Here is a 23,850-nt window from a genome sequence, read left to right as displayed (position 1 = left end):
CTTAAAATGCATAAATTACTAGAGAGTCTTTATCAAAAAACAATGAAAATTAAGTTCTTCGCGCCAAATTTTTTAATACATTATTTTTGCAGTAGGTGGCAGTCTAAATGAAATGTCATCGATATGAACAACCATTGGCTGAAAACGCAAAAGTAGTCACGTGAGCAGTGTGCTGTATGTCTGGTTGCCTATAACCAAAGAAAAGTATTCGGATTTTGGTGCGAAGTTTAATTAATCAATTTTAAATTATTCAATCATTTTTATTTCGTTTTTATGTAATTTTTTTAGTGTTATTCACATTCGATGTAGATCACAAGCTAGTTATTCTAGAAACTAAATGAGTAAACTATTATCCTTCGTTTATCATTTTTATACAGTTGCGTTCTTTGCTTCTGCAAAAAACGCAGGAATCGGTTTGTTTAAATACCGGCGCTTCCAATATTTAAACGAAATCTCCAAAAATACTTCATGGTAAACTTAAACTTGAAAATATTTAGCTTTCGGTCATTTTTGATAACAAACTTAGGGTGGGAATAACAGGAAACGGCAAAGTGATATGGACTAGTTGATATAACTTATAATGCGCTCCAGATGAACAAGAACGTTCATCTTGAACCTACGTACTTCCAAGTGAGACAATGTTTAATTTTGTTATATTAGTGAATATTATTTGCGTTGTTAACTGTGTATTTTATAAGTCAAATTCCTCAGGTTAGTAGGAGGTGAAGTTCGAATGTTTTCTATCTTATTGTTATTATATTATACAGTGTTCTAATAAAAAAGAGCTACCCCAGATATTTCGTATACTCCGTGATTGGAGAAATTTTTAGAAACACATCGAGCGATTTTTCGTGGGTGACATGTTTCTACAAACACTTAATACCTAAACGAACAACCCCCTAAGAGGAGGCGTTACAACCCCTCAAATTTGAAAAGGGAAGATTTGCGTGACACCTAGTTTTAAAGGTCTTGGAATCCTATTTATAACAGGCTATGGGAAAAGTAATTTTGACTAGTCGTTTTTGTAAAAATTTAAATTTTATTTGTCATCATTAAATTGACCGTTAAACGTCACAAGTCAAAGATTTATCTAAATTAAATTGACCTTCATTTGCTTCAATTCAAATATCGAAACGCGATTCAAACGTTCCCATTACATTTTGTAAAACTTGTCGCGGTAATTGTCGGCACTCCCAAATTACTCGTTGTGGTAAATCATCCAAACAAGTTTGTTTTGTTGTAATTTAGATTTAAAGTATCCCTATTTGAAAAAAAATTCGAAGGTGTAAAATCTGGTGATCTAGCTGGCCATTCAATAGGTTCTTTATATCCAATCCCATGCTCGGGAAAATTATCATCAAATTTGTTTTTCTTATGGGCGCAATTTGGGATTTTTACATTTTTCAATTCAGTTATTTTTTCTGATTACGATGATGTATCACATACTAAGGTTCAGGATTTCATTTAGATGAATGTATTAATTAAATTAATTTTGCTAAAAGTGCTTTGGAAAACAATAAAAACAAGTATGCAGCGAAAACGCTTGATGGCGCAAACATAATTGATATGTTAGTTATCTGAGATTGTTGATCCGTCATTTCCCTGAATTTTTATTTATTTATTTATATTTTTTAAGTTAATTTTTATGTAAATAAATTTCAGAAAACAATTGCTTGTGATACATCATCGTAATCAGAAAAAATAACTGAATTTGAAAATGTAAAAATCGAAAATGGCGCACATAAGAAAAAACAAAATTGATGATGCTCGCAGCAAATCCAAACATCAGATTTAGATATATCATCACTTTATAGAAGAGAAAAAGGGGAAATTATCACGTGTAACTAATTTTTAAATATCTCTTTAAATAATCCCAGTAAAACAATAAATGTTTTTTTTTTATTTCGTTTTTTTTACGAATGTTTCCGGACCTCGTATCTCTTATGGTTGCTGTGATCCCAATGATGAGCGTCCAACTTGAATAACCCTGTATATTATATCTTATTGCAAGCTTTATTCTTGCCGTGAGAGAGAATATCTCGTCATTTTCGCTTTAGTTTTTTTTAATAAGTTTGTTCTTATCGATCGTCATATTCATTGACTTCTTTATCTGTTTAACATCCATAATAATCAAAACGAATGCCTTATTGCAGATTTAACCAAATGCGACATATCATATTCCCGGTCTGGTAGTACCTACAAGGAATTTTACCCAATCCATACTCAAGAAAATGAAACTTTCTTCTTGGATTTCCATTTCGCCGTTTTAGCTACCAGTGATGCCCACATATTACTGACCGAATCAGGTTGGTGGTGCATGCAATGCTATATCAAAATGCAACTGCATATGAACAATTTCTAGGGCAGTTTTTATCTCTAATAGAAACCTTGATTCTTCATGTTCGTTTGCAGATAACGTCAGTAAAAAAGACTCTGCATATGAAGTGGTTATCGGTGCAGGAGGAAATACTTTTTGTGATATCAGAAGAATGCAGAAATCGGAGGTCAAGCAGTCGGTTCATATCAAGGGTTTGTTGTCTGCTCTTGATCCTCACTTTTTTTGGCTTCACATCACCAAAGGTGGAGTACTCGAAGTGGGAAGAGAAGGCGACAATGCATCTTTCATTGAGTGGATGGACCCTGAACCATTAGCCGTGAAATTTATAAGTTTCAGTACCTGGTCGGGAATCGAAGCCAAGTGGTACTTCAACTGCGATCGATCAGAAAGTCAAGAAGTAGGTATTTGAATGTTTTCAAACTTTTAGGAGAAGCTTCTACTCGAATATTTCTTTAATTTGTTACAGGAAATTGAGAAAAGACTAACAGCACTGGACAAGCTTAGGCGAAACCTTTTAAAACCATACGACCCTTTGGTTAGACCTGTAATAAACCAATCTACAATCACTCAAATTTTGATGGCCATGGATATTGAATACCTGGATTTAGTAAGTCTGCTCGAGAAATTTTACGATCTTCATGGTTCAAAGTATTGTATTATTAGGACGAGCAAAAATCTTCAATAGAGCTTCAAGGCACTACTTCCATGGCAAGTGTTTTTGCATTAAACCACAAGTTGTTTCATTTAAAATGATAGAAGCGATTATCTTCGAAACCAAATTTAAAATCAAAAAAGGTCTCAAACAAACATTACTGGTTATGAATGGGGACGTCCAACGCACCTAAGCAAGTTTTTACTCGAGGTAGTTTAAAGGGCATTTCCGGGTCAACTATGTTTTCTTAAATGGAGCACACATTTTTTTTTGATAACTTTGCAAAAAGCTCAAAAAACTAGAAATTTTTTGCTGGAAAAGTTTTTTTCCTAAATTTTTCTTTTTCCCAACATGAGCAAAAATTAAAGTGGCAAATTTAAAATAACACATTACTTAAATTACAGAAAAACTTTATTAATGGAAAATAAAAATTTACAGATTCTAAACATTAATACAAAATCATGGTAAAAATTATTTTTAAGCATTTACCGGTCAAACAAATTCTCAAAATGTTGACCTTCCATGTCGAGACATTTTCCAATTCTCATGGTAAACGATTTCGAAGCATTTCTCCAGTGATTGCATGACCAGTTGCTCTAATGCGGTTTTTCGTACCATCCAGAGGTGTACGTACTTGACTTGAACCTACACTTTTTCTTTAAAACAACCCTAAGAAAATAAGTCTAATGAGGTCAAGTCAGGTGATTTGGGTGGACAGTTCACTGGACCATTACGTCTTATCTGTTTTTCAGGAAACATTTTATTTCAAGTTTCGTGTCGCATAAGCACCTGGACTAACCTGAATTAACCTTTTTCTTTTTTTTTGCGAGGAGGTGGAAATCTTCCCAAAGACACCCGGCCTGTTGTTTGGCGACCGGGTAGTGTGGGATTCGAGTTGCCACCGCAACCCGCCTACCCACAAAAACCACATCCCCTCTTCCGCCCCCCGGGACCGTCTTTCAGCATAACTTCGGGGAACCTGAACTAACCTGAAATAACCTGAACATCCATTATGCTGATATTACAAGGCGAGTCGTCAGTGAAAAGTAAAGTCTGCCAACAAAATCAGTAGATCATTTATCAGAAGACTACGATATTTCCCTCCACTTAAATTGCCTTTTTTTTTATTTTAAATGTGGTTTCGTAGATAATCGCTTGTGTCACTTTAAATGAAACACCTTGTATATCACATCTACTTTATACCCGCGTTTCAGAGATGGCACGACGAAAAGCTTTATTGGGACCCCATTGCCTATGAGAACGTAACGCAAATCCATGCAGCTAGGAGCGAAGTTTGGACTCCAGAGTTTACCTGTTACAGGTAATTCACGTCGGGCTCCATTCGTAACAACTTAACATGCATAATATATGGAGGGTGACAACTTGAAAACGAACAACATTTAATATTTTTCTAACTGTTAAAAATGTGAAGAAATTGCAAACGTGTTAAATTAGATATCAAGAAGGTGAATTTTTAGGGTTTGTTGTTATACCCCATTCAACCGCCTCGGTCTCAGGGTGCCTGCCTCTAAAACTTTAAATAGCAACCTACAAGTTTTATATCATTTTTTATATTCTTATGGAATTTTAGATACATAACATCCCTTTCTTGTTTTTTTCTTTTTTGTTAAAATTTATGTAATTTACTTCACAATTCGGCAAAATCCTTAAAATCTATTCCAATGTAAGTTAATGCAAAATTAGATTCAAATTTACTTTTATTTACATTTTGTCGCTGCAAAATATGAAAAACTTCGGATCTTTTTTTTTTTTTTTTTTTAAATTAAAAAAAAAAAATTTTTTTACATTATTCGATCTGAATATTTGTTTTTATGAGCTCTACGTCCTCCGAAAGTTCGTCGGTATCTTTATGGAGCACCTCGTATATCTAGAATTGCATAAGGATACGAAAAATGGCATAGAAATTGGGATTGCTATTGAAAGTTTTAGGGGTGGCACACTGAGGCTCAGGGGTTGAATATGATACAACAAGAAATAGCTCAAAAGTTGATATCGGACATGACGCATTTTGCTAAATTTTCACATTGTCAACAGTTAGAAAATATTAAATACTGTTCGTTTTCAAATTGTGACCCTCTACGTTTGATTCAGCACTGTAAGCACTCCAATACAGCTGCCCCAAAACTCCATCCTAACAGTAGACAATAGAGGTGAGGTGTTATGGAAAACCACATTTCACTTGAAGGCGTTTTGCGATGAGCCCCAAATGGCAGATTGGCCCAGGAACATTCACATTTGCAAAGTCCTTTTCGGATTTGCAGTGGACTACGGCAGTATTGTACTTAACTTTAGTGATACTTCTAGCAGTTTCGTAAGCTTCGACTATTTTATATTGGTATTTCCATTACAAATGATTATTTCATTAGTTGCAACAAAGCTCCTCACAATGGCTGGTATTAGAGGCCTCCGTAGTTGATATTGAAACGACTAATGATAGCTCCACCAACGAGCCCAGATTTGGAGTTTACTTTGAGATTAGGAGATCCTCTGCTATGTATGGCATGGTGTTCCTCGTGCCCCTTCTTGGTAATGAGATTTATTTTGTGACCTTTAAATTTCATAACAAATTTCAGTCATAGGCATTTGCCTGCTTTTCGTCTGGTGGGTGTCACCACGAGGTAACACGAAACTGCTCCTGGGTTGTTCACAAGTCATAATAGGGATTATAATGTTACTCGCTCTGGCGCATTTTGTGCCCCACAAGCCCGGCAGAGTTCCATTGCTAAGTAAGTTTTACTCAGTACGATGAACCAGACGATCAAATTTTCAATCCTTTCCAGTCGTCCTTTATGTATGGTGTTTAGGAAGCAGCTTACTGGCAGTGATGTTGTCAGTTATGGTGACAAACCTCTATAAGAAGAAACATTCAAAACCGCTTCCTCATGTGGTTTGCAATGTCTTGACTAAAAGAGTTGTTAAGGTAGCTCTATGGTTACCCAATATCGTGGTAGGTGCTGTATAATTCAAAGCGAAAATGAGCTATTTCTGTTTTAACTTAAACCATAGATGCCCGAAGATTATGGGGACTTGGACATATCCCTATCTCTCTCCAACGTATCTAGGGCAGAAGACAAGGACCACCAATTCTGGATCCTTTTAGTAATCGCCATTGAAAGAGTAGTGTTCTTGTTTTACACAATCTTTATTGTAACAATCATGGTTAAATACGTAATATCCTGTTTTTGAATTTGTGCCGAATACAAACTTCACTAGTAAGGTAGTTCTACAATGCTGCTTTTATTAGACTTTGTCCTGCTGCTGCCGGACGTTTCCGGTGAAGAAAACACCTCGTCCTTGTGGGCGGAACTTTGCAACATGGCCTTGATCTTCCTGACGTACTCTTCACATTTTTTGAAATTTGTAGTCGGAAGATCTTCAGATAGTTTCAACTCTTCTACGTCAGGCAGATCCAGTGCTAAATAGGGCGATCCCAGGGCAACTTTCGAATGCATCTGCAACAGTTAAGCGAGCTAAGTTAAATCTAAACTCCTGCAAATGACTTACTTTCTCCTTTTTCAATTCCAGGATTGCGATCTTGTAATTGATGTCACTTTTGGCTGCACATTCCTCAAGAATGTCTTTGTCTAGAATGAATTTTAGCTCTTCGAACCGTTTTTCCACGTTCACGTTAAGCTCCCGTTCCCAACTAAAAAATTTTACAGTAAAACATTAATAACGTTCGGAAAAGTACCTTTGGACGTATCCAGATCCTCCTTGCAGTTTCCAGTTTGATGGTATCAACACGCTATTTTGTAGAGGAGGAGGTGGCAAAATTGGGTGATGGAACCCACATTCGATCTTAACATCTGCGAAGGTTGTTCTGAGTTCGGCCAAGTAGTTGCAACATGTTACGAAGAGGGAGGAGCGGTCCCAAAGTTGCTTGGATAACCTGAAAATGTCCCTTCTAAGTTTGTTTGCCTCCAGAAACCGAAAATACAGCGGACTTGACAACAGTTAAAGAGTATATCTCTTGAGTCCCTCTCTTTTATTTCCAGTCTCATTAAAATGTCCTCGTAAGAAATTAGAGAATCTTCAAAATGTGAGGCTGAGTTGAATCTAACGAAAATTTTGGCAGAGTTCTTGTGCACTTTGTGTAATAGAGACCTTGAGGCCTCAACAATCTTCTGAGGGGAACAGAGGTGCACAGGCGAGGGGCCAGACACGATCATTTGGAAATGGCAGGCACCTCCCAGGGACAGTTCTGAATCGTCGTAGCTTTGACACAGGAAAAAAAAGGAACATTTCGAGGTTTTCTGTGGGAGGACGTTTCGGTGAATCCCACATTAATCGACCGTCAGAGGTTCAGGCCGGATGTGTGTAGTAGATTTTCCTCAGGACAAAAATCCATGAGGCGAATGTTCATCTAAACGTGTCTTTAAAGGTATTCAGGAGGGTTACTTTCTTGTAGCTTCATCTGGGTCAATACATGTTGCTTCTAGCATATAGGTACATGGTTTTGGGATGAAGTGCTTAATAACTTTTTTTTTTTCAGAAATTACGAGATTTTTAAATAGAGAACAAAAGAGTTTCTGTAAAAAAACCTCACCTCTCGCAAGTGCAGTTTTTAACTCATTAATCAGTGATGCTCTATTACCTTCATCCGCTATAACAAATTCATTCATTACCTTTCGTCATTAAACTCAGCCTTCATCTCGTTGATATCCCCAATTCCAAAACACTCCCTTTCGTTATCCTTAGAGCCCGATTCATCCCACTCCTTCCTCTTAGGCCCCGGGTAAATGCAATTTATGCCCCACTCAATGACTTTTCCATGAATACGGAAGCAAGGGAACTTAAGTTTTATTGTCTGCAGACAAGTACTTTCCTTCAGATCCCATAACTTTAACACCTACGGCATTTGCAATGCCAAGGGGTTGTAAAATACATCTTTATTCACCATGGAAAATTGTATTTAGCGTTTTGTCACCGAAAGTTAACTTACGGCATCGCCTGAGCAGCTTAGGAAGAGATTTTGGGGTTCCATGACTTGTATGTCGACGATTTTGGACTGATGGGCAGTGAGCACCGCTACCGCTTTGGATATGAAGATGTTCCAGAGTTTTATGATTCCATTGTCGCTTCCGGTTATTAGGAGTTTGGATGGAATTCTCAAATCAAAGCAGCTAATCCCCTACTTTAAGATTCGAAATGGTGCTTTTATATTCGCCTAGATGACGATATACCTTTTCAGTTCTGTAGGAAATAGTGCTCTTTTTACGTCCAAGGTCCTTCAGTACAACCGAATTTACAGGATCCGCACTAGAAGTCACTAAAAGCTCTAGTTCTTCGAAGTACTTAATTCTGGTAATGGAGCCATTGTGAACTTTCCTGTGAAATTTCACTATCACATGATCCCTTTCTTCCAGAAAATCCTGCAAATTGATGAGGAGTAGGTTTTTGGGAAATCACTGCATTAAAAACATACGTTCCAATAAAACAACGTTATCTGGTCGTTTCTTTTCCTGCGCAAAAGCCCATTCTTCGGCTGAAGAAAGGTGAAGCTCATCACATTACCATAGCAGTCCCCAGCGAAAAGTAAGCTGTTGGTGTAACCACCTTCAGAGTGCTTCAGCCTAGAGGATGGCTTGTACCAAAGACACTAAAGATTTGAAGAATAAAATAAGACTTTTTGTCTTAAGGGACAGACCTCTAGGATGTTGGGCGTACTGAGAATTAACCAGTAAGGTACGTGATTAAGCCCTGATGCTTCATAGATTACTATACTCCTTGCTGTGTTAGTGACGAGGAACAATAGAGAGTCCGGACAGAAGAGCGCATCCGTAACCCATCTGAAGGTATAATTGAAGGTTAATCTGAATAAAAGATGCGTTTAATACCTATTCCGCCTCCTTCGTTCATCTTCAGGTCGGCTTACATCCTCCCTGGTCATCACGGCATGGTACGAAGTTAAGAAATTCATATTTCCATCATATAGACCCACTCTTCCATGTTTCAGGATAATCGCATAGCAGAAGTATTGGTCAGTCTCAATTAGAACTATTTTGGCCACTGACTCGATCTGAAACGAGGCTTTTCAAATGGAGCAACCACTAGGTTGATAGTCAGAGAGTTCGCACCTTGGTGTGCGCCACTGGTTCAATGGATTTCACATTGAGGCTCAATGGATTTCTGATCTCTGGAGATATGTTTTTAATGGAAAAATCTAGGAAATCGTTCCACGTGATGGTCGAGGCTTGCTCGTGCGTAATGGCGTCAAAAAGTGCGTTTCCATGCGTTCCATGTTCTAAAAGTGGAAGTTAGTTCGTAGGGATTTAATTTCGAATAGTGCTTCGGCCTAGAAATACCTTTAATGGCGGCAAATTCCAAAAACTCATCCTTGGTCACTCCCACCTCCAAACCGTTATCATCGAGTTTCGTCTTAAAGTATTTGTGTAGCTCGTCCAGGTCCTTACACGTCAGATTTTGCAGTAACATAAACCAGGGTTTATCTGCAAAGTTTATGGTCTCATACTCATCTGTTAAAGTATCCATAGTCCATGAGCACTATTTGGATTATTTAGTATTAAAAAGGAAAGTTCGGCTTCGCAAGCTGCGGCTCAGTTGTAACGAGGATATCGACCTAACGTGCTCGTAGCTACAATTAATTTGGGACCGTGTCTAGGGATATTTGTAGCCCTGCGCTCCCCTTTAAATTGAATTTCCTGTGCCTTCAATGGACGAAAAAGACAAGAATGATTCACCTACTTTTAGTAACAGGTCTAGACTCCAATTAAGGCATCGTGGTAGTTATCCGAATTAAACCATTTTGGTAAATTATTCTGGTTTTGCACCGGACAGTGCAGAATAAAACGCGGGACATGGAATCTGACAAATAGAGGTGAAAGAGGTGGGATGAAAAGTCGGAAAATATCAGGGGAGGATAGCATTTTGAGTGGAACCTCGAGTAGTGGAGGTGAGACTTAAGTACAGAGCAGGGCAGAGCAACTTGCTTAATTCGAAGTTCCCGAACTGCCTGGCCAAACTCCAGGGGGTATTGACTCACGTTTGATAGCAGAGCTTAATTTTTTGCTTGATCACGCTCAGCTCCCTATCCGCCTCTAACAATCAGTTGCAACCAGCGGATCTACCGCACGGTGGATTCGCCACTTCTGCGCAAACGTTAAAAGTTCCACGCTTGCAAACGGAACGTTTCCCGTCTTGCGTCTCACGCACAGAGCGCGCCGTGGAAACCCTGCGTTAGCATCCCATATTACCTTATTGTAACGCAATAAAGTTTTATAAAAATTAATTAAAAAGCATTATTTGGCAAGAAATAGTTTATTTTACAAGGCAGTTTACATACACAAAACTAACAACAATTTTTAACAAACATAAAAACAAGCATTAGTATCCGTACGAGTATCTACAATATACAGACTAAAGTTAATCAGTTCCGTTAATTCATGTGTTAATTAAATTTTAACAAAAGACGCCTCCCACAGTTTTATGTCTCAGGAGTCATGCAAGCTCCTTATTACTGTATTAAATACAAAATTAACAGAAGGTATTACTTAGGGCAAATTTAATACGACAAAGGAGTCTAGAAAGTTATAAAAGAGCTTCTGTACCTAAAGGCAATTAGACGTATAATAATAATTGTTAAAACACAATCAAAGTAGCCTCCTCACCTAACACGGATTACAGGACTCTAAAACGAAAAAGAAAACAGAACCTTTAGAACCATTTTGAATGGAGAACCTAAAAATCATTAAAGCTGATAAATACCGTAATTATTATTAGTAACAGTTAATATTTTTTTAAGATACAAATCCCTAGAAAATTATTACAATTTCTTTTGAAAATCTCGTATTTGTCTCAGCTGAATTATGGCACAATTTCCAATGATACAAAAACTACAATTTCGTAGTTGCTTGCAATTTAACATACCGATTATGCTGCACGTTATCGTCACAATCCGGAGGCAAAAAGCACTGATGTGTCTGTATCTTCGGCTTCAGGAGCATTTTCCTCACTCCCCAAATCAGCGCTATCACCATAATGCACAAAATCGTAAAGATGGTCACAAATGCTATGTCCAAGCCAGAAAACCTGTGAAAATCCTTCTTGAAGACGGTGACACATTTCGGTTTAGGCAAGTCAATCGCCGGCCCTGGATGGAAAACATTTGCGCACACTCTATAAGGTCCCTGCACTAGATCCACGAAGGTATATCTAGGTTCCTCGCAGGGTAGTTTCCTCTGAGAGAGCAACGTGTTCTGGTCTAGAATGGCTATGTTGAGTTCACACTTGACCTCATTCTCTGGGTATATTTGCACCTCCAAATTCAAGCTTCCAGACGAGGACAGATTCGCTTGAATGGTCACCACCCTAGGCATTAGCGCGATGAAGCTACCTCGAGGAGGCACGATGGATGGGTTGGCCTCTAGCGGGATCATATCGGAACAGCCTAGGATCAAGGAAACGTCATCGGATTTGTCTGATCCGAACAAAGCGACGCAGTAGCGATATTTGTGTTGCAGCTGCAGCGACGTGGGCACGGTGACTTCGAGAACTCCGGGATTCATCATTTCACTAGAGTTGCACTTGATGGGAAAGGACTCCAGAAGAATTTCGTTCGGGCCCTCCTCCTCGTAGATAAATATTGCGTCGCAAGTGTAAGGCGAAGCCCCTTCTTCGACTCTCCAATTCAGTTTCACTGCTACTCCGTCGTATTTAAAATCCTGCAGGTTCACTTTAGCCCTGTAAGAGGTGCTCAAAGGAGCCATGATGGACTCCTGCTCGTCTTCCCCGCAAAGCAGCGAATCCGAGGTGATTTCCATCAATAGGGCGTTTTCCAACGAGGGAGGAGTGGTGCAGATTGCAGTGGCCTTATCTTCAGCTGGTATCGAGGCGTTGGCCAGCCATAAACTAAACTCTATCAAACTGCAATCGCAATTTAACGGATTTTCCAGTAAGGTTAGGTGCTTCAGAATAGTATTGGGTTTCATGGCATCTCCTGCGATAATAGAAATATCGTTCTCGTCAAGCTTGAGCACCCTCAGAGACTTCAAGGGTTGCACCAAATCTGCGGTCAAAGCTCTCAGGAAATTATGTCTTAAGTCCAGCTCTTGTAGATAACTCAAATGCGCCAGCGAGGCTCCAGACACGGCTACGATTCTATTGTGAGCCATATCTAATATCACCAAAGTAGTCAAATGAATAAAGGCGTGGTCCTCAATCACATCAATGAGATTATGCTGCAGTCTCAAAGTCGTGAGGTTAGTCAATCCTTGTAGAGCACCCATTTTAACGCTGCTCAGAGAGTTATGAGACAACTGCAAGTCCTTCAGAGACTCCATTTTGGGGAAGGTTTTGGGACCTAGAGGCCCCACTAATAAATTCTCTGACATATCCAAGTCTTCGACTGTCGTAATGGGGTTCACTTTGGTAATGACATGTATAGAGATGCGGTTAGCTCTCAGGCGAAGAATTCGAAGCTGAGGAAGGTTGTCGAAAGTGTTCGGAGATATCTTCGTGATAATGTTGTTGCTGATATCGATGAACGAGAGATTTCTCAGGCCCTGGTAGAAATATGGATTAAATGTTGCAATTATGGAAGAAGTGCGGTTAATTTACCTTGAAAGAGGCTCCTTCCAGGGTCTTCATGCGATTTCCTGATAAGTCGAGGCGATCTAGTTCGGGTAAACTGTTCAGAGCTAAGGTGGGTACGGATGTCAGCTGGTTGTTCGGCAATCCGAGAGCTTGAAGCGGTGAAGTCAAGCCTTAAAAAAATGATGAGTTTATTCACAAGTCTTATAGTCATGGAATGTCGCTATTTCTCAAAATTTAGGAAGGTCACGTTTCTGTAGGATGACCCTGTAGGGTAAAATCTAGTGTTTAACGGACACTAAAAATATTAAACTTCATAGAAAAAACAATATTTATTGTCGTGAAAATGGGCAGATAAGAGTGGATGTATCAGTTAAGCAAAACAATGGACTCATAGGGGAGAATCGGTTCCGAAGGAGGAGGAAACCGTTCCATTTGCAGGAAACGTGATTGCGTAAGATTTTTGGGATGCACGTGGGATAATTCTCATCTCCTTAAAGGAAAAATGGTAAACAGAGAGTATTTTTGCAGCGTTTAAGGGAACAAATTAGGAAAAAGCGACTGCATTTGGAGAAAAAGAAAGTTTTATTTCATCGACACGATGCACCAATCCGTGCTTCCGTCATCGCGATGGCCAAAATGGACCAATTTGATCTTGAACTTTTTCCTCGGCCACCCTATTCGCCAGATTTAGCCCTCTCAGGTTATTTTCACTTTCCGAACTTGACAAACTGGCTTGGCGGCAATAATGAAGATGTGGAGTCCGAGCTGCAGGCGCGATCCGTACTTTAATCGAGAGACTTTCTTCTACAATCTAGCAAGTTCGGTAATGAGCAGAATAACTGATAATGAACTTATTGAAATCTTGAGAATTATGAAAGTTTCCAGGGATGACTTTTTTTTTTGTTCCATTTTAAAATTCTTCAGTAGCACACAAGGCAGGCAACGTGGCGTAGCGGTCGTGATAATGATAATATTACTTTCAACGCGTCAGAGCCCATCGCTATTACGTAACTTTATTACGCACCGCTTGAAGGTTTATTGCACACACTGGCATAGGAATGGAAAAGCGTTGTAAAACTACACCTCTGAATTTATGTTTGGTACGCTAATAGCATTGTACAATAGGTTTTCCCAAATTTTATCCCTATTGAAGACAACGTGGGTTTTCCAAACACTGGGAAAATCATTATTATAAGCGATTTAAAACTGCTCTCCACATGTAGAGTACACATAGGTCTTTAAATCTCCGTTCGGTGCATTCCTGGTTTGAGTGGTAGATATTTTTAAACGTTCTCTATCTTACTGAAAACTGGGACTATTCGATAACCGGGAAAATCAGTGGCGTGCTTCATGTCCCTTTCAAACCTCTGCGTATCTCCGTTTTTGTCGAGCAAAACTTGGAATAGTTGACCTCCGCGAATGTCCTCGGTGACGTCTTGTGAGTTAATTTCGGTTGCCTCGAACACGTCGTCGATGCACCAATTGGAAAAATAAGCATTCGGTAACACAGTTGAAAATTCTTACCTTCGAAAGCGATCGAATCGACATCTCTGACCTCCCCAGATGAAATGACTAGTCCATGGAGCGAGATGCCTTCCAGCAGAGGCCCAGAGAGGACCGAAACGTTTTGCACTGTACAGTCTAGGAGAGATATCGAGGCCGCTCCCAACGATCGGAGCTTTCGAGCTGAAAGCAAACCCAAGGAAAGCGATTTATTAATGTTCTTAAGTCGCAGTCAATTTTTAAAGAATTATTAATGAATTCCAAACCGATTAAAATCCCATAAATCGATCAGAGGTTCGTGAACCTGTCAAAATAAATTCCGGAGGCATCGAACAAGCCGAAGGAATTCCTATCTTTACTAAACTCGCACGCGAAATTGCCGGTGCCCCATCTCTTACATTAATTAAACTCGGTTTGTTCTTTTTCCCACAACTTGCTCCCGATTTCCAACGCTAATGATAGGAAATTGGTCGTCAATCGATCGTTGCTTTGAAAATCAGTTGGACGCACGATATGGGGGCTCCCATCAACCATGGGAAAATTCCTTATTGTACGTTTAACATCGAAGATAACTGACGGCCTGTGACGTCGGAACGTTGCGTCCGTGACGTCACCGCTACTACTAGAATCGACGTCACCGTGCCGCCATTGTTACCAGGCTCTACGTCATGACAACGCCGTTGTTGCTCGAATCGACATCGCGATGACGTGGAGAGCTCACCGTCTCACCTATTATTTGCAAGGCAGTCTTATCTCCAGTACATCTCAGAGTGTGAGGCATGTCGCAGCTGCACTCTACCACTGGTTGTTGGGTTATTTCTGGACAATGCCATGCGCCGCGGGCACCATCGGGGGGCGGCGCCGGGGAGGGTATTGCTGCGGTTCCGCACCACCATATTAGGGACAAAGTCAGCCACCACATTCTGAAACAGAAGACTACAGTTGTAGCATTGTTACATGGTTTTCTGATAAGGAATAATATTGTTAAGCTGTTATTTGCAAGTCTGTTTACTTTCCTTTGTCGACTATTTACAACAATGGTTCTTATCTTAGGCTGATCGAGTGTAAATCCATTTGTATGTAGATTATGGCGTTAAAACGAGGCGCGCATGCGGGACGAGTTTATAATTATATTAAGGACAAAGCCGATGATCAAACTGCACAGACAGAAGAAGAAAACCTTCTGGAAGTTCACGGAGCCTTCCCGTGATGCTTTCAGCCTTAAGCGTTACTTTTTCGGTGAATCGGGGTTACCCCGAGAGGTTCACGTTACAGTACGGTGGCGCCACACGAAGGAAGGAAATCGGGAACGAGGGGAAAACAGTCACATTGGCCATGAAACGGGTCAAGAAGAGATGGAGGGGAAGGAGTCTTGAAAGCAAAGGAAGTAAATGATATCTCGGAAAATGACTTTCCGGAGATAAAGTCGATTTCTGGAGCTAAAAAGAAAATTCCTTTTGACCCCAACTTAGAGGTTCTACAACTTCTTCCATTGACGAGCCACAAACCCTCGCAACTCTTCGCCTACTCGCTTGAGCGATGAGCTGCGGGTGGTGTTCAGTGACTCGGCTGCTCCCAGAGGAGCTTTGAGAGCATGAGAGCATCTTCCTCTTATTAATGAGTCGCATAGGAGTGTCCATCTATCTGATTATATGAAAGTATCGTGGTCGAGTCGGCTATCAGGGACACCATAAAGCCGGCCACCACACTCTGAAATAGGTGACTATAGTGGTAGAATTGTTGGCATGGTGTTCTGATAGGGAGTAATGTTGTTAGACGGCCATTTGCACGCCCATTTACTTTCCTTTGTCGATTATTTACAACAATGGTTCTTATCTTAGACCGGCCGAGTGTAAATCCATTTGTATGTAAATTTTGGTGTCTAGGTAATAGAATTAGTAAGCTCAGGGTAGACGAGCTGCATGCGGGACGAGTTAATAATCATATTCACGACGAAGCTTATAGGAAGAGGTTTATGCAGTACATTCGAAAAGAGGCTTCAGATTACGGACATTAGTGGGAAGGAAGACTCGATAAATAATAATTAATTAGTAAATTAATGTTGTCGATGATTTGAAACATTTTCAAATACCGGACGTTACTTGAGTACGTGGCCGAACTTCAAGAGGTGATTGAGCGATCCTAAGTCGAAAAGTTTGTACAAGTACAGGTTGGACGATGCGTCGTTTTCGGGGTGCAAGGGGTCAAACTTTGCTTGAAGGATGGTTTTTTCGTCAAAATTTTAATAATTCTTTAGCCGATGTTGTTGCGATTTTGCAGCGTTATTTATGGTTATTATTGTTGCTTATGCGCCAATTTCATATTTTTTTGGCATTAAGCAGCTGAAAGTACAACTTATTTGTCTCTAGAGTTTTGTTCACGTGAAGTTGTATTTTCAGTTCCTTCATATGGGAAAAATATAAAGATTTTATATCAATAGCGCAAAAATGACAACAATAACCACAGGTGGCACTGCCAAACTTCCAGAAAATCGACTAAAAAATGATTAAGATTGTTTAAAAAAAAAAAAAAAATTTAAGTTCGACACCCTGTATTTCGAAAACGAAGTATCGCCAATCTAGTATTTCTATAATAGTGCGGATCTTTGCATGTACGTCATGCATAGGAATCATACGCATCAAATCAATTCAAGGCCAACATGAAGTGTGACCAGTGGCGTATCAAAAGTGTTACGTTTTTGGGTCGAAATAAAAACAGTTGGCATAACGAAGGTATGTAAAGGACGAAGACATGAAGAACTATTAATTTGTGAACCAAGCACCAAAAAAATGAAATGAAAGTCACGAAAACTGTTTGTGGTTGTACGGGGCGCAGTGAAATCATCTGTCATGTCTCTGATCGCACTAGAACTGTAACAAATAACCAACGCAAAGACATACGTCCATGTTACCATCTTTATTCAATTTGTGCACGGATATGAATGTGATATCTCTGTCTTTGTTATTTGAATATTACGCTACCCCACGCACCCTAGGCACGTAAGTGACCCCTAATTTGATGCACACACAAAGATCCAGACTAGAAACTGCACTCACTTTCACACGAAATACCCAGTGATGATAATAAATTAAAATATTGACAAAATGGCGCTTGACATCTTCATTTTTGAACTTTTTTCCCGCCGAAAAAATTTGCAAAGAGCGGAACGAGTGAAAATCAGAGGGTGCAAGGTCTGGGGAGTTTGGTGGACGCGAGAGAATTTCTCAGCGAAGCTCTGTGACTTTCTGGCGAGTCGTCAAAGCTGCGTGTGGTCTGGCGTTGTCGCGGTGCAATATGATTTGCTTCCTGTTGAACACTGCCGGCTTCTTTCCTTGGACTGCTTTCTTTAACTCATCCATTTTCCAACAATATTTTTCCGAATTGAGCCGTCTCCTACATGTTCCTTCCGAATCAGCATCTCCTTCAACAACTCTCACTAAATTTCGACGTGCTTCGGTAGCATTTCTACCCCATTGAAATTCATACAACATGCAGTGCCTCAGATGGACTTTATTAGTACCCACGTTTTCACGATCGCGTCCAGCTTAATAATGACGTGGGATATTTTAACTGCAGTTAATTTCGAAGGAAACATGTATGCACGTGCAGTTATAAAGAAACTCGGCCATATATGGCTCGAAGGATTGTGCGCATGCACGTTTAAACTTGAAACGAAATTACCGGACAGAACTTTCCGGTAGGCCTAATATTTAGTCTGGGGAATTTCACAGTCCCTGGGACTGAAGATCCTTCAAACTGCATTCTTGCGTTATGAGACCCTCCACAAGAGTACTCACGGTTAAGATAGGAGCCACATCTGTCGATTAAAGCTATAAGCATCATCGCAAAAATTAAGAATTTTCCTGAATCAAAAATGGTGTTGAAGCAGTCGCAGAGCACAACTTTGAAGCAGCACAGATCGCTAACTATAAGAATAGCGTATTCTAGGTCTATGATACTCAATGGCCTGAAATGCCGCTCATAGGTTGACTGGTAGGTCGACTAACAACAGATTGTAAGGACGCCTGGTAACGGGTTTCAGAAAAAATAACCATTATTAACCATATCAGAGAAGTTTATTTTGTAGTTGCAAACAACGTTATTTTATCAAGATCCCCATAAAAATATATAATAAATAAAATAAGCAAACTAAGTCTTACAGGCGTCCACTAGCTTACCTTTTAAATTAGTACATTTATTGCGTCTTTTTAAAGCGTTTTTTAGACATTTTTCAGTTATTGTGGAGTTATTTCCTCGTAAGCTTTGCGCATGCGAGATCGAAGATCTTCAATGCCAAAAGAACGCGGTTTTATTTTTGATTTAAGAAAAAAATCTAAGAGGGTCAGATCAGGAGGCCTGGAAGGCCGTTCGATTAATCAACTATTCTGGCCCATCCATTTATCTTCCAAATGCGAATTTAAGTATTCTCTCGCACAAGGGAAATTATGAACAGAACTGCCATGTAACTGAAAATGGAGGTATCCGTTTGAATTCGTTTTCACGGCTATATGCCAAAATAATATTGCTTTTGTTTGCAGCTATCGAACAAATTTCTCGGAAAGGGTTAATAATTATTATTTTTTTTAATGAAATTTAGTACGCACTCATTTGAAAGAGTGCTAAATTCAGTGGCGCGCTCGTTTTTTTTCCAAAAAAAGCCTTAATCTTTTTTAAGGTTTTTGGCTCGGAAAACAAGTAAAGTGGCCCTTCAAAAAACAATTTTTACAGCATAAATAGGGCTTTTCATTCTCTGTGTTTCGAGCCTGGGTTCGTCAAAAGCGAATTTTAAATGCAAAAGTGGTACCGGTGTTTTCACCTTCGATGGGTCAAACCGTATACCTAAAGGCACTTCGTTTCCGATATACAGGGTGTGAAAGGCTGATTCCTGAGGATGGTTTTTTGATAACATTTTCGCAACGTTTCGAGATAAATAAACGAAATTTTGTACTTAATTATTGTAACTTCCTGTGCTTTTTCTGAATATTTCCAAAGGAATTTGCACATTCTCCGATGGGCGATGAATACGGAGGAGTAATACTTAAAAAGTAGCTCAATTTTTTGTATTTAACTTTCGATTCTATAGCAAAAATACTTAATTTTGAAAATTTGTGCATTAATTGTGTGGTATTTTGCTGGAAGTCTGAATCTCCAACAGTTTTCCCGAAAACTGAGATTTAGAAGGCGGTGAACACTATTGTTAGTTGCTTGATGTAATCACGAATTGATTGAACAAAACGTAGTATTTCAGAGGCCCGCCACTGTTCAATACCGTCAAACTTACTTGCTGGAATCTTAGAAGTTTATATACTAACTTACTTTTACAAAGCTGAAATACTATACCTAGAATATGACACTCAGTAGCGTACCCTTAACCAACAAAAGATGGTCGGCATTCCGCCTATCTATCGTATTAAAACGTAACTCTTAGATAAATAGGCGATGGGTCCTTTATTGGTCAATGCCGGTGAGGCAGCGCACAAATTAGGCCCAGGCTTTAAGCCCGACAAAAAATATTGCTGGAAATTCCCCTCCCGAACCGCCCTCAATGACTGGGAAAACCCAACGATGATAAAAGAAAAATGGTACTGCGGCCTACATCGTGCATAGGCGTAGTCCCAGAGTGCACTGAATTGCATTAAATTAAATTAAATATTAAACAACTGTGTTTCATTAAATAAACGTCACATTAAAAACTCCTTTTTATTCTTTTTATTTAACCCTAATTGGAATTAAACGCTCTACCGGTGACGACGAAAAACAATCAGACTCAATTAATAAGTGCTGTCATGTAGGGAAATGTCAAAAGTGTTTTTTGTTTTATTTCAACACCAACTGGATTTTAAATTTGACGTTTATTTAACGAAACTAGTATCAACCGGTTTGCTAAATCTCAGTTTTCGCGAAAACCGTCGGAGATTTCAACTTTCAACGGCGTTTTTTATGTAAATATCTTCAAATTTAACATTTTTCCTATAAAATTGCCTATAAAGTCGAGTACAAAAATGTTTAAGTACTTTTTAAGCGCTACTCCCCTGTATAGTGCGCCCATGGAAAAATTCAGATATTTCTTTATGGAGATTGGGAAAGAGCACATAAAGTTATAATAAAGTAGAGAATTTGATTTATTTATCTCGAAATGTTACGAAAATATTACCAAAACACCATCATCAAGAGTCATCTCCTCACAGCATGCATATCGAAATCGAAAGACGCTTCAATATACGTTTGTATGGAGTTTTCGTCATATTTGGGGGACCTAGAATACGTAATTGAATTTATGACACCGTGTTCAGACACACCTTGTAGAAAACTATGGGCGGGCCGGATATGAGGTTTTATACGAAAATAACATTAATAAATCACTAGTTGAATTTTGTATTATTTATGAAGATATGTATGAAATTATCAAACAAATCATACAAATAGATACGAATAAACGCTTATTTCAATGCGAATGACGTTGTCGTTCCGTAGCGCATCGGCCGATTTAGAAGGGCCAATAGTCAAAAAATCTTCAAAAAATGATTATCGGTCAGTTTGAACGGTCATTCGACCTCGTATATTTCAATTTGAAAAAAGTTTGTTCACGGGCACGAGTTGTCCAAAAAATAGATATCACTTTTCTAGCTGGACACCTGACATTACTATAATTATCGCCCCGGGCCGTACGAAAAGTGCAAAGGGCCGGACTCGCCCCGCGAGTCGCGACCACCGGAATAGAGTATCGTTCTTCATGAAAAGGCGGGGCCCTTTTGTACTGGGAGGGGGCGGGGAGCGAAAAGGGCCTAATCGCAACACTCCGTCCTACGAAGGTAAAATATCCATGTAAACAAATGCCTGCTACATTCGCATGATCCGTGCAAAACGACGGTGTTGAACAGGACCGGAATCAGGCCGCTGCTTAAAAAAATGATTTAAACCAGCTCTTTTAGTAAATTTCATTTCTCAGAGACTATATTTTGACCGAAGCTCAGTGCTTCAGTTAAGAAAATTCACCAAGCACCTTGCGACATTTGCGATGGGCACTGTCCACTCGAAATGAAACGAGTTCCAAGTCAGCGAAGCGCCGTCGTAGTTGCGAAATGTCGGTCGTTCGGAAGGGGCAACCAACCAATCAGAGCCGACCTGGTGGTCACGCGTTGGGTTCGTTTACGTGGACGTTTAATGCCCGTATGACGAACCACAGCCTTTCCAGCTCAGATTTTAGTTTAACCTCCCCGTAGCTTCCAAAAAATCCCGTCGCTGCCCCCCCAGGTCCGAATTTGAATATTTTTCCTTTTCGACCAGCTGTCGTCCGGCAACCATCATCGTTCACGTATGCGGCGATCATCTGAGCTGAAGATATCGAACAGTGTCACTGCCCTAATTCTCCCCCATTCTCCAAAGCAATGCCACAAGCTAATAAGCCCCCCGGCCCACGCCGCAGTAAGTGGGTGCGAACTCTATTGAATAAGACAGTTATTAGAAAATAATAAGGAATATCCGTATTTGGCGTACCCGTTTGTACACGTTTATGTCTTATGATAAGCACCTGATTCCTACATGAAGATAATCGAGCCTAAGGACAAACATACTCAATTTCCGCAAGAAGCGTGGGACATTCATGCGCGATTTTATTCAACAAGTAAATTCGTGTAGAGCTTAGCAAACAGACTCTTTTGCTGGAAAAAAGGTCATCCAATTGGCCGTGCCGTGATTGAAATGTCAAGAAACATAATGGCCTTCGACTCTATCGAGACAAACATCAAATTATGATAGGAAATTCCGATTTAAATTAGAATCGGCTTTAATAACGCTAAAAGGCACAACTAATTAAAGTTGATATCTATTTACATAGCCTTGTGCAACGGCGTGGTGAAATCAATGAGTTGTTCGTACCGATAGGTGAGTACCAGGCGGAAATCGTGGGTTCCAACATGGAATAAATTCGAAAACCCGTTGCGTTCGTTCGGTACCATTGGGGCATAGTTTGCATTTTTATGTCTTAAGTCTTTCGGTAGGTTTTTCTTACTTTCTGCTTATTATTTTCGCGATTTAATGCCAATAGAAACGAACCCACGCCCGACACAGCGCAACTTTGCGTGTGGAAATCCCGAAACCGGTGAGAGATTCGGGCGGGCGGGCGGCCGGCCGGGGCGGAGGGGGGCGTCCATCGTCGCCGTCTGAGGCCGTGGAAAATGGGAAAATGCGCGAATTGTTGAGGTTTTCGGAGGCGCTGAGGTCCTCGGCAATGTTAACGAATGTAAAAGTTTGCTCAACAGTGTTAATTTGCATTCGGCACGTTAGGAAAAGCCTGAATGGTTATTCGCCTCCCACGTCTTAGCATTATCGATTCTAATGTTTTCAAAGACTTAAGTATGTTACTTTGATGCGGGATGGTTAAAATTACGGTTTATGTTCTTTGTCGAGGCCTAGAACCAGGTGATATATTGTCTCCACGATGAGATCAGGTCGAATTACCATTAGTACCCACTTATATTGTTTTGCATCATATAATTCATCTTATACATATATAATTTATGCCGAAGATGCTTTTGTTAGATTTGATATACTGCAGTCCGATTGGAGACTGTTGTGCATTGTTTGGGGAGAGTCGATCGTCACCAGACTTCGGAGAGGTGCGATCCCCAAAGGGATTGCACCTCTCCCGCTTGTTGTGATTTGAAAAAAGAGGAGGGGGGGCGGAATGAAAACGCATTTACTGCAGATGTAAGCTCGCGGTCAATTCGGGTTCCTGAGAGCCCCATTTGAAGTGTGACGTAAAGATCACCTACAAAACACACGGTGAAATCGAAAGAGATTTTTACGTGCGTCATTATTATCTTAGCCCATGAGACCCACGATCCTCAAGAAAACACCCGAGAAAGGAAATCAAAAATTTTTAGTGATCACGCTAAAAAATTTCGTTTTTTTTCATGATTTGCGATGGTTTTCATACTTATTTTTCAAGATTTATTATGCTATTTTCCGTTTAGTATGTCCCTGCTATCTCGATCAATATCTTCGGTTCCGTGATACTAGTGAGAGAATTCGTCTACACGAATTTCCAGGAGAATTAGCAGTTTTAAGGTTTTTGGAAGGATCTTACAGTCTCCCAACGCTTTATAAAATTTACGAAACGGTCCAGCTCAAGCTTCGACAACGTTTCTCAATATATTTTTTTCCTTTGAGAGATAGCAACGACTAAGATTTGCTCTGCTAGATCAGCCTTCTGAAGGTTGTCCTCTCAGCTCCGAAACTGAGGCGATCCTACAATGAGCACGACCAATGTTAGGGACTTTTGTTTGTTGTTGTTAATTTTGGTTTTTGTTACGTATTTGTATTTTATCCCTGAAGTTACGTCCATGTGCGGCGACACTTATTCTGGGAATACCATCTGGGTGCCAGACCACATGTCCCATCAGGCCATGACTAAGGGTACGTTTTGGCTGGGGAAAGTGCCACTAGTCAAAGGAAGCTTTCTCGGTCGGGACTACTGCCATGATGGGCCTGCAGAAAAGCGACTAGTATAGGTATTCCCCAGATGGCCGCGATTTGTGGGATCCGGCGTAGCCATAGCCCGTAAGGGTCCTTGGTGGTGGTGCGCCCCCGGTTGGAATTCCTCGGGTTTACTACTTAAGGGATAATCGGAGTAATATTTTCTCTCTTTTCTCTTCTCTTCGCGTGGAAGCTGCGTCGGTGTCGTGATGTGATCGAAATCGTAGCGTGTAACCCGCCCAATCAAGCACTCTCCCTCTTCCCACTTAGACCAAAGCTCTTTCATTATTTGATGTAAGTGCAAGTC

The 23,850-nt window shown here is 40.0% G+C and overlaps 2 protein-coding genes across 4 annotated transcripts in view; one reads left to right on the top strand and one right to left on the bottom strand.

The window, feature by feature from the left end:
• The first annotated feature begins 555 nt into the window (after positions 1-555).
• Positions 556-6,232, top strand: LOC136348068 (acetylcholine receptor subunit alpha-like). 2 transcript variants are annotated; one of them, XM_066298619.1, is made up of 11 exons: positions 556-711; positions 2,154-2,306; positions 2,413-2,735; positions 2,805-2,945; positions 3,002-3,046; positions 4,205-4,311; positions 5,103-5,322; positions 5,378-5,537; positions 5,591-5,737; positions 5,792-5,958; positions 6,018-6,232. In XM_066298619.1, the coding sequence occupies exons 1-11, from the start codon at positions 639-641 to the stop codon at positions 6,195-6,197; spliced, it is 1,716 nt and encodes a 571-aa protein (XP_066154716.1). In that variant the 5' UTR covers positions 556-638; the 3' UTR covers positions 6,198-6,232. The 2 variants fall into 2 exon arrangements, with proteins under 2 accessions (XP_066154716.1, XP_066154715.1); XM_066298618.1 differs by having other exon boundaries at positions 5,585-5,737.
• The window catches only part of LOC136348066 (cilia- and flagella-associated protein 337-like), a 78,570-nt gene continuing 60,862 nt past the window's right edge, over positions 6,143-23,850 (bottom strand). Inside the window, exons 1-12 of one of the 2 annotated variants that reach the window (XM_066298613.1) lie at positions 10,899-11,022; positions 9,317-9,460; positions 9,089-9,255; positions 8,849-9,030; positions 8,659-8,800; positions 8,437-8,610; positions 8,195-8,383; positions 7,954-8,142; positions 7,637-7,860; positions 6,703-6,900; positions 6,516-6,657; positions 6,143-6,463 (exon numbers count right to left, since the gene is read on the bottom strand). In XM_066298613.1, coding sequence (XP_066154710.1) covers positions 6,221-6,463; positions 6,516-6,657; positions 6,703-6,900; positions 7,637-7,860; positions 7,954-8,142; positions 8,195-8,383; positions 8,437-8,610; positions 8,659-8,800; positions 8,849-9,030; positions 9,089-9,255; positions 9,317-9,446 — 1,980 coding nt within the window. In that variant the 5' untranslated portion in view covers positions 9,447-9,460; positions 10,899-11,022 and the 3' untranslated portion in view covers positions 6,143-6,220. Of the gene's footprint in view, positions 6,464-6,515; positions 6,658-6,702; positions 6,901-7,636; positions 7,861-7,953; positions 8,143-8,194; positions 8,384-8,436; positions 8,611-8,658; positions 8,801-8,848; positions 9,031-9,088; positions 9,256-9,316; positions 9,461-10,898; positions 12,533-12,587; positions 12,734-14,087; positions 14,250-14,795; positions 14,990-23,850 lie in introns of those variants that run through there. The other variant, XM_066298612.1, reaches the window with a different exon arrangement.

Source organism: Euwallacea fornicatus, chromosome 31, assembly GCF_040115645.1.
Source record: "Euwallacea fornicatus isolate EFF26 chromosome 31, ASM4011564v1, whole genome shotgun sequence".
In the NCBI taxonomy this organism is placed as follows: domain Eukaryota; kingdom Metazoa; phylum Arthropoda; class Insecta; order Coleoptera; family Curculionidae; genus Euwallacea; species Euwallacea fornicatus.
The sequence above is the reverse complement of the archived record's forward strand: the minus strand, read 5'-3'. Positions and strand labels throughout refer to the sequence as shown.

What these genes read in the sequence shown, in the direction of transcription:
- LOC136348068 (XM_066298618.1), top strand. Translation starts at nt 639, where the DNA reads ATGTTTAATTTTGTTATATTAGTGAATATTATTTGCGTTGTTAACTGT. An exon ending in ATCGATCAGAAAGTCAAGAA is followed by an intron (nt 2,736 to 2,804) that starts GTAGGTATTTGA and finishes AATTTGTTACAG; the next exon opens with GAAATTGAGAAAAGACTAAC. An exon ending in CGGCAGAGTTCCATTGCTAA is followed by an intron (nt 5,738 to 5,791) that starts GTAAGTTTTACT and finishes AATCCTTTCCAG; the next exon opens with TCGTCCTTTATGTATGGTGT.